Below are 10,945 nucleotides of genomic sequence, written 5' to 3'. Positions count from 1 at the left end.
AGTAGATAAAAGAATTAAGTGAGAATGACTGTTCGAGAAAGAGAGAGAAAAGAAAAAGAGAGAAAGAGAGGCAACCAAGAAATTTTTGTCGCTTTTTCATCCACCACCTTCGTACATCGATATATCACCTAAGACGTACCTGGAAGATCAAAAATAGTTCCCATCAGCATCGACGACCTTCTGCTAAAGTTTTGGAAGGCCATGGATTCCATCGCGGTAGAACTTGGTGGGCCATGAAGCGAAGAAGATATCAAGTGCATTTGCACCTTTACTAAGGATTTGAACTAGCATCCTCCAAGGTGATTGTCCAAGAAATAAAACAGGTGATAATCGGACAGTCCGGGAAATATCTCGAATGCAATAGTGTTTCCAACCCAAGGCGTAGAATGGTGTCCCGGTTCATCTTAGCCAAGTAGGACTTAGCGTTGTCCTGTAACACGAGGATCCCTTTGCGATTCAGACTCCAGATTTTTGAGTTTTTTTCTTGAACACGGCACAACTGCTGACAGTACACAGTTGTATTGATGTTCTGTCCAGTAGGTAGCAGTTCTCAATGCACGATGGCGCGAGCAGTCCACCAAACACACAGGAGGACCTTCTTCTAGTGCAGTCCTGGTTTCGACTGTTTTGGAACCGTTTCATGGGATGCTAACTAATGGTGGTGGGGACGTGAAGCTACGTATAGGACCCACTTCTCATCACATGTCAATACCATGTCCAGAAATGGCTCCTTCCTCAGACGAGACAGTAAAGAAACACAGGTGTCTGTTCGCATTGCCTTCTGACCCGGAGCCAAATCACGTGGGACCCATCGACCCAACTTGTAGTGCTTCCCAAGTTGATGGAGGTGTTGCCGAATGGTTTCTCCACTCACACTGAATTGTTGTCCCAGTTTCTCACATGTGTGGCCATTGTTCGCTTCAATTACTGCCCGAAGATCTACATTTTGAACATGTGTTGGTCTTCCGGCATGTGGTGCGTCTTCGAGTGTTTCATCACCTTCCTTAAGCTTGTTAAACCACCGCTGCACTGTCCGCGTAGTCACGACACCCTCATGAAAGGTCTGGCATATCTTCTGCCCCACTATAGCGGAGTTTGATCGCAGTTTGAATTCGTCAGGAGGCCCTGTGTTCATTCTATCCTTACACAAGTTCAAGGTGTAACTGAACTGCCAAAACCAGGCAGTATGTTGGATATACCTACACTAACAACTGACCTTCGCCTTATCTCCATTCGCATTCAACTCACGGTGTAAGGGCCAATTGAACACAGACCTCCACAAAAAACGACAGAACTTTCTTATTTATCTTTATGGAAATAGAAAAATACCAAAAACATTTTTCAGTTAACTTTCTCGAGTTAGGGTAAGTTTGGCAACATTAACTCCATTGTTACCACGTTGTTCGTAGGTGGAAGTAGAACTCGACTTTGGACTTCATTCCATAGTAGTTTTCATCCGAAACCCAAACGAAACCCAAAATTAGTATATTTGCGTTGCGATCCCCAAATTTTGCAATGACCGATACGGAATGAGACCTCTTATGACCTGTGTTGGGTAGATTATAGTGGTATATTTTTGTATATTCGTTCTGTTTATCTTGTATTCTTGAAATATATTCCCTACTAGTCATTACAAAATTCTTCGTACGGCAACGCAACGCAAAATTACAAGTAATTGTTATAATTCTTTATCGATTATTGAGAACTAAATCGCTTATTGTGCGTTGCGTTGACGGAAACTATTACATAATGTGCTCGCTTTTTTCGATTTTCTTGTCGTTGTTGATGATGTTATTTGTTATTGTTAGTGCTATTCGTTAAACAGCCATTTTGTTACAAGTGTTGAGATTTCTTTTGTGCTGTTTTATAGACTGTGGCTTCGAATTCTCCATGGTGTTATAAGGAGGAAAAAAGAAAGGGAAAACTTCAATTAAAGTTTATTCATAATTCCGAAGTTATGTAGTAAAAGGGGGTACTGAAACTATGTCAGAAGCAGTTAAGAAGTCTTCTGAAGCAATATTAGGTGGAACCACAACTATAATGAAAGTTTGACAGAAATTCTATCGTACAAACTAAATGAAAAATTTATACTTTACACAAGAAAATGCCTAGGGCCGCATTCTGCATGGGTCTTCCCAAAATTTGCTGATCGCAACGCAACAAAGAAACAAGATTGGATTGGAGTTTAGCCTCCTGTTCAGCAGTGAGGCTATATCAGATTTGAACCTACATTTTAGCGTGAAATTCGAACCAAACCACATGAATATCCGCCAGGAATCAAACCCGAGCCTCCCACGCCAAAGATTGAATTGAATTGAATTGAATTGAATTGAATTTTCTCTTTATTTCAGCGGGCGAGGTTCAGCCGGAGGCTGCTCTGCCACCTAACCCTTGTCATCATTACAAAGAAAAGAAAGAAAAAAATAAAGACACAAATAAGATACAAGATACAAATAACAACATAACATGATACATTCAATAATACTAATGATAAATAAAACACTCAGTAAATGTAAATAAAAAAAAACAAAAAAAAAACTATACTCATACTGCTAGTCCAATTTCAAACTGTAGTAAACCTGTCATGTGTGCCAATGCTTTGTCTCTGATCTCTAAATAATAATGTTTGGAGTGATGATTTAAATAGATTATACGGTTTGTCAGTGATTGACTTTGGTAGGGAGTTCCAGATTCTTACTGCCGAGATTGAAAATGCCTTCTCCGTTATTTTTAAAGAATGCCGGGGCATATTCAGCTTATTGCTTCCTCGGGTATTGTAACGGTGAATTTCTGATCTACATGTTAATTTATGATGCAAGTAAGGTGGTGCTTTATGTGAATTTATTTTGTATAGTAAACAACAGTATCGGAGATATCGTCTTCGGGACATGATTAGGATATTGTTTTCATTAAGTACCGGCAGAATATGCTGAGACTTCCTGTAATTGAGAGAGAAGCGTATAGAGTAATTCTGTATTTTCTGAATTGCTCTAGTATTTTGAGTGGAGAGAGAACTACCATATATTGAATCGCAGTAATCGAACAGAAGCAAAATCAGAGTGTTAACAAGATATAGTCTTGTTTCTTGCGATAAATAGCCTTTCAGTTTATAAAGCTGTCGTAAGATGCGCTTAGCTTTAATACACTGTTCAGAAATGTGTTTATTCCAGCTAAGCCCTTGGTCTATTATTAAGCCTAGATCTTTAACAAAGGGAGAAAATGGAATACTGGAATTCACTACAGTTACTTTTAGGTCATCAGGGTTGATTTTGCTCAACTGATGTGATGTTCCTAATACAGTGAAAACACATTTTAATGGATTAAGTAAAAGACCATTCTTAAGACACCAGTTGCTAACAGCTGAAAGATCCTATTAAGTAACTCTATTGTGTCCATAATATTTTCAGGTGTACTACTGATGAAGATCTGGGTATCATCCGCATAGAAGTGAACTGATGAATGTTTTATGACTGTAGAAAGATCTGCTGAAAAGAGTGAAAATAATAGGGGACCTAATATTGAACCTTGCGGAACTCCTGCCTTTATCAGGGATGGGGTAGATACCTGAGTCTTTTCTCCTCTTAGTATTACTTGTTGCTGTCTACAAGAGAGATAGCTGTGGAACCATTTAATAACTGATTCCGAGAAGTTGTAATATTTCATTTTGGCCAGTAGGAGTTCATGATTTACTAGATCAAAAGCCTTCGAAAGATCCAACAAGACCAAAACTGTTACCATTGAATTTTCTATTGAATTCAAAATTGAATCTGTAATTTCTAAAAGGGCTGTGGTTGTGCTATGTTCTTTACGGAAGCCGGATTGAGTAACAGGCAATACTTCATTTTTATTGATAAAAGATGTTAATTGCTGAAATGCTACCTTTTCTAGTACTTTGGAGATAATTGGAAGTATACTGATGGGACGAAGCTCATCAAGCGACTGTACAACTGTCTTCTTGGGCAGTGGAACCACCTTCGCTCGCTTCCACAGTTCTGGAAAATAACCTTGAGTTAATGAATAATTTACTATGTGAGTAAGTGGAGTTAAAATAAACGGAACAGACAGTCGAAGCATTTTTCCTGTTATTCCATCAAATGCACATGTGTTGGATTTAATACTGTGTATTGCAGTTTTAACTTCTGTTTCGTTTACAGTGTGAAACTTAAACGTTTCAATATTGCTATTTAGTTTATGCGATGAAAACCAATGCGTTTGTTGATCAAGTACTTCAGTGCTTGTCTCAGACATTTTATAGACACTTGTGAAATGTGAATTTATAGCTTCAATGTCATTTACATCATCTGGAAGAATCAAGCATGAATCGCTTTTACCTACACCAAGATCACGCAAAGTTTTCCAAATGTTACGTACATCATTAGTAGATCTCATGCGATCAGAAAAATACGCAGTCTTTTCTTGTCGCACAACAGTAGTTGTGAAGTTACGCAAACGTCTGTAATCCTCCCAATGCAACTGATTCTTCGTTCTTTTATGTTTTCTGTAAGCACGGTCACGCAACTTCATTAAAAGTTTTGTGTTACTTGAAATAAAGGGAAGAGTGTTCTTAGATAGCCTTTTCGTTTTGAGCGGTGCATGGTTATCAAAAATGTCAAGTATAGAGTTTTGTAAAAATTCAACTTTATTATCTATTGTTTCCATTTGAATAATATCATCCCAGTTGTTATTTTGTGCATCACGATAAAACGATTCGGTATTAAATGAAGCGTAAGTACGACACTGAATTACTCTACTGGGAGTTTTGGATATTGTATGAAGCTTGAGAGTGACGTGAATTACGCTGTGGTCTGATGTTCCAATGGGTGGACTAACTCCAAACGAGTGTACCTGTTCCGGGTTGTCAGTAATAATTAAATCTAGCAAAGATTCGGTAGTTTCAGTGACTCTCGTGGGTTCATTTATTAACTGTGTGAAACCTAATATGTTAATAATAGATTTCAAGTAAATAGTTTCTTGTTTATCTGGACAGAGTTGATCGCAATTGAAATCACCAACAACGAATATTTGGTCGACTTGTGGATATAGTTCCAATACGGCATCTTCGATCGCTGACAATTCCCTATATGGTATGCTGGGAGATCTATATACAGCAGTAATACCAATTGACAAGTGGTTCACATTAACAACAAGATTTAAAATTTCTATATCTTGATAAACATCGTTAGATTGAAAGTCAACAACTTTCACTTTAATATGTTTTAAGTAGTAAATCAGCATGCCTCCACCCCTCCCTTTGTCTGCGAATGACTGAATATCCTGGAATCTCAATTTGCCTTGTACTTATAGAATCGTCCAACCATGTTTCCGATATAATTAAAATGGAACATTTTGTGGAGACAGCGAGTAGCCGTACTTCGTCAATTTTAGGAAAAAGAGAACGGACATTTGCATGCATAATCTTAAAATTTGACGAAGCAGCAGATTGAGTAAGGATCTGAAACCCCACATTGTTTATGTTTGTACTACCCATGTTCAAATACAAAGATTATAATTAAAATGTATGTAAAAAAAAACACCATTAAAGCAGTAATTGAGCCCTGACGAAACTGAAACGCTACACTGACACACATGACATGATGACTGCCTTTTCTACCGATAAACATAAAATAAAATACCATAGAACATAGATGACTAAACTTACAGTAAAGAAGAAATAACAGTATGGGAAAAAATTGCCTTATAAATGCAGTTCTAACATAGGCGTTTTTGTATTTGTCACTTAACGCACACTTAATAAAACAGTGCTTAAAATTTAGCATTTTCATCGTGTTGTTAAGTTGTTAACTTCATCGTGTCCAGTTGGGATTTGTAACGTGATGAGTAACTAACTTACAACATTGGTACAAGTACCCTTGTACAAGTTCAACTTCTATATCCACTAATATATTATAAATTTGTCAACTCACGGTACACAGATAACAAAAGAGCAAAATTGATTTCGACTTACCATAGTTGTCCTTTAAAGTATAAAATATATTTATAACATAGAACAGAACAGATAACTGTAACATAAATACACTTTTGCACTACCTGCAAGTTACACACTTTTGCACTACACACAAGGTCATCATTCACACACTGTAGAGTGCAAACGTTACAGCTCCTGTAATTGAGAAGCGTTCGTAACGTAGTTCTTTTTGCCATTGATGATGACAACAATTTTTCCGTCCCTTGTATACACATTCTTGGGGTCAAACTTCTTAAGTGCCTTTTGCAGTAGCTGCAATCGTGAACTACATAAATCTTCTCTTATTACAATTCCAGAGTTCTTTAGCTTCCGTTTCTGATTAAACACTTCAGCCCGTGAGCGATAACTAACAAATTTAACAATAATTGGCCGTGTACTACCAGGCTTCTTCTGTCCTACTCTATGAGAACGGCAAATGTCCCTTGTACTTAAATTTACGCCCAGTCTCTTTTCAAAGATTTCCAGTGCAAGGTTGTCTGTGTTTTCATTTATCTTCTCAGGTACACCGAAGATCCTTAAGCTGTTTCTACGCTGATATTGTTCTAACTCATCTATATTTTCCTGCAGATCACTTATTTTCTTGTCTCTTTGTACCAACTCTTTCCGTAAGTCCTCAATTACTTCAATATTGAAATTTAGCGTTTCTTCCAAACGTTCTATCACAACACGCGTTACAGATTCAATTATTGAATCAACGATTAGCTTCATGACTTCAGGTGTCTGCACCGTACGTTTCACTTCATCACATATATCCTTCATAATTTCTGACCTACTTGAAGCTGCAGCCGGTGACTTCAGTCCATTGTTTCTGCTGTTATAACGAGTGTTGTTAGCCATTTTGCACAGTAATTCTATTAAACTGATTATAATTACAAAGATTATATGTTCTGTGTGTTTCTTCTTGATTAAAACACTGACTAATTGTATTCACGCTACATTATATGCGAATATATGAATATAAATTATATGATTTTACTGGAGACGATGATATCAAACTTTCACTACGCCGCCATCTTGGTTTTTTTTTTGATAAAGATGCGTACGCTGTCCATATAGGAAGAAGAAAATCTACACAAGACTTGAGAAATATGACACGTTCATCCAAGCAGCAATATACACTGTAAAATTCATATATGTATAGGAAAACGAGCTTCCTTCTTTGCGAAAAATTCAACCTATTGTAGCAGAAGACGATGCAGCGCATGCTCTTGAACATAGAATTTAGATGTATGTCTCGTAAGCAATATTTTAAAGTGTAACTATATAATAAAACACTATCATTATACTGCTTAATATAACATATTTAGTGTTTGTGTAGTTTACAAGTAGTATGTGGGTCATTGTTAGTTGTACGTGTGTCACTGTTAGGATAAATGAAGCAACAACCTTGATTACCACCTTCATCAGATTGACAACGAACGATAATCTTTATAATGCCATATAAAAATGTCATTTTCTGGAAACTATTGACGAGAATTTACCTTCAAAGTATGTCATTTTGATCAGCTTGATGTGACTTAGCCATTGATATACAGTTTGTATCAGTCAATCATAATGTTTGGATGAATCTCATTAACCATACCATACACTTTTATCTTCTTAGCCTGCCTTCACACTAGGATATTGTGAACCTCTCACGTGAGCAGCTCAAGTAATTCTGTAGTGTGAAGGCATTTAATACGTCTGCGCCTCTCAAAATGTCGTGATACCAAAATGGCAGCCATGCTAAAGTTAGAAGAAGCTGCAGCTTTAATTTCCGCCATAAATTGCAAGAAACAAATAAAAGAAAATACAGAACAATGTGGATTCATCCTATAAATCGATCAAGACTGGAAGAATATTCTATTTACAGTCTGTTTTCTAAAATGAGAAAAAATGAAAAAAAAAATTTCAATTACTTCAGGATGTCTATATCTTCGTTTGGCGAACTGTAGATACAGGTATAATTATGCATTTTATCAGAGCTACACCAAAATAAGAAAATTTTCAACATCAAATATTTGAACAATTTTCTCCATTCAAACTTAGTTCACGCTCACGTCTGAAGGGCTCTCACAAGACGCTCACGTGTGAAGGGTTCCAGCCAGCTATACTGGCGGGGTGATTTTCATACCAGCTCAGAGCCACGACTCACTTGCACCGAAGCTCATGTGTGAAGGCGTACATTTAAAACAATTCAAAGCTTGCAGCTGCAGCTCACGCAAGCGGCTTACAGGATCCTAATGTGAAAGCTATCTAGTAACCAAACTGTTATCGTGCAGCATAAATTTTTAGGTTTCCAAAAACAACTAGTTTTCTTCGATTTTCTTGAAAACTTCACGTGAAGAATTACATTCACTTATTCCATTTTATTCAGGTCAATGAGGTCAAACGATTACTATATGTTGTAGTTTTGAACTTTTTCCCGTTAAATGCTAATTACGTTTTAGAACTTCATGTTCTGCTGTATGAAATAAACAAGTATCAATCATTTCTGGATATCTTTATCAAATTAATAAAGTAGATATGTTCAGATGAAGGCCCATAGGAGTTATAGTGATCACAAGTAGTCGTGAAGCTTGATCTAGATTTACCAATTTCAACACCCAATAGAACGGGTCGTCAACCTCCATTCATTAAATGTTGCCAGTATCGTCTCTAGTGCTATACAGAGTAAATTTCCTGAGGGTACAGTGTTGTCGGATTGCCGTTGTGTTTCGTTTTGTTGTTGATAGTTTGCTATTATTATTGTTACGTTATTATTGTGTTTGTCTTATGGTTCTTCGAATGTTTTTATTTTCGCTTGTTTAACATGACATCTAAGTTTGGCAACATAGTTGTGCACTTCTACTGTTTCACTTTTTCTCAAGTGTGTGTTCGGAAGGCAGCTCCAAGAATTCTTCCGATGTATCACACATGAAGGAAAGCAGTTCTATGTTCGTGTAGAGTCCATGCTTCACGAGTCGTCAGGGTTTCTATAACAGAGCACAAGAAACGAAAACAGTACGACGTTTGCGGTTCTATTTCTCTTCTAAAAAAATAAAACTTCTCGTCTGCTCGCACTACATACACTAACAAAATTTTATGTTTACATCAACCATAGGTTTTCTGAACTATAGCAGAATTCAAGATAATCTCTAGAACATTATAATCCTGTTTCAAATTTAAAATACAGAGTGTTGCACGTTCAAAGTGTAATATGTGGGTTTGTAAATGCTAATGAAACCATTGCATCATCACATTTTGTGCAGATTATGCTCAAACATCTACCTTTATAGACAGTGATTAATCAAAGTATGCACTTTACGACTTAGGCTTGTCACAAGTATTGGATTACAAACTTCTGGAGTAGGGTAAATCCTACCACACACTTACTTCATTTTGTCCTTAATGAATTTCCAAGTTTTCATACATATGAATGAAGGACTAAAGAAAACAAAAGATAATTGATACAAGAATTGTTGTAGAAATTGCATTTCCATTTTCCTCGCATTAATAGCTCCAAGTTAGCTCAAATAGGTAAAGAAATGTTTCAAATTGCTAGTAGAATATAAAACGATCTTGTATGATTTATGTCTATTGTAACTCCCATGTTAGCAATTATTCCTTGACTAGTATATTTGAAACTTGAGGAAAAAGTCTTACACATTTTAAACTTTTCGAAAACAAGTCCCTATTTACGAGGCGCTGGGCTGGCAACACTGATGAAGTTGAGTATACGCATGGACAGTCCTAGTATTCTGTGCTTGCAACAGAGACAGAATCGTCCGAATGGAGTTATGGACATGCGAATAGCAGTAAAATGTAATTGTTGCCGTAATACAAAACTCCGCCAAACGTGAAATGAGGTATGTCGTACGATTTCTGAATGCCAAAGGACAGAATTCAGCTACAATCGATAGGGAATTGTGTCAATTTTGAACCGATAGTAATGAGTGAATTAAAGATTAGGCAATGCTGCTGAGAATTTTGCGTAGGACGTTCTAATAGTCTAGCGGCGAAATTGAGTGATTGGGGGCTTAGGGGGTACAACATCACACATGAGTGCCAACTGATATATTTTGATTTATGGGTCCCTAGGGAACATGAAACTCCTTGTTGGCATTCTTGAATTTCTAAAATTACGCTAGGAGCCGCCATTTTGCAAAGTGATAGCAGTTGTTAGAAATGCACTACTTTATCTGTAAATATACATGAAAGGCACTCAATATGCATATATGTTTGTATGATATGAGGTTGTATAAGTTAGGAAAAATTATTTGAAATGTGATATTAGAATGCATAAAATATATTTTCAATATGGCGTCCAAGAATTTTCAAAATGGACGTAGTATTTTTACTTATTGACCTAGTCAAGTTTGATATTAAACAATACGTTTAAAGGGATGCGAAATTCAATAAAGATGTTTAAAATGAAGCAACAAGCATGTGAAACAAGATATTGTGGCTGACAAAACCAAAATGTTGGCCATTGATCCTTTCTTGGGAACGGAAGTGAATAAATGTAAAATAAATACATCATCGTCTATAATACTTTGTAAAAATTTTAAATGATACAAAGAAATAACAACTAATTATAGGGTCTATATGATATGAAACAACGCCGGTTTTAATGAGACAATAACATGAAAAACTTAAATGCAAAACTAGAATAGTTTCATTTGATTAATGACCAAGAAAAATGATGTTACACAATCTGCATCAACATCATCATAATCAACTATGTTACTTGAGTACGGATTTTTACAGCCTGTGGTACAGCTACATGCTCCATTAATACAAAGTAATTTTTAGCAAAGCATTTGTATTTCACGGTAGCACATTCGTTACACTTGTATGTCACAAGTTCATCGCAATTTGATGGCACGAGAACTTTCGTTGTAACGACCGATTTAATTTACCGTCTTGCAGTTTCCATCAAATGGTGGTCACCAATGACAGTTGTTGCTGGGCAACATCAGATATCAGCCAGTGAAATGC

The 10,945-nt window shown here is 36.5% G+C and overlaps 2 protein-coding genes across 2 annotated transcripts; both read right to left on the bottom strand.

Moving 5' to 3' along the window:
• Positions 1-3,312: 3,312 nt before the first annotated feature.
• Positions 3,313-5,235, bottom strand: LOC145665991 (uncharacterized). Its single transcript, XM_081733097.1, has one exon. The coding sequence runs from the start codon at positions 5,233-5,235 to the stop codon at positions 3,313-3,315; it is 1,923 nt and encodes a 640-aa protein (XP_081589223.1).
• An 877-nt stretch (positions 5,236-6,112) lies between these two features.
• LOC145665990 (uncharacterized) lies at positions 6,113-6,823 on the bottom strand. The gene has a single exon (XM_081733096.1). It carries the CDS (start codon positions 6,821-6,823, stop codon positions 6,113-6,115), a length of 711 nt encoding a protein of 236 aa, XP_081589222.1.
• Between the last annotated feature and the right edge of the window lie 4,122 nt (positions 6,824-10,945).

Source organism: Thermobia domestica, chromosome 12 (genome assembly GCF_964235325.1).
Source record: "Thermobia domestica chromosome 12, izTheDome1.hap1.1, whole genome shotgun sequence".
Lineage (NCBI taxonomy): Eukaryota > Metazoa > Arthropoda > Insecta > Zygentoma > Lepismatidae > Thermobia > Thermobia domestica.
Note: the sequence above shows the minus strand (reverse complement) of the source record. Positions and strands in the feature narration are given on the sequence as shown.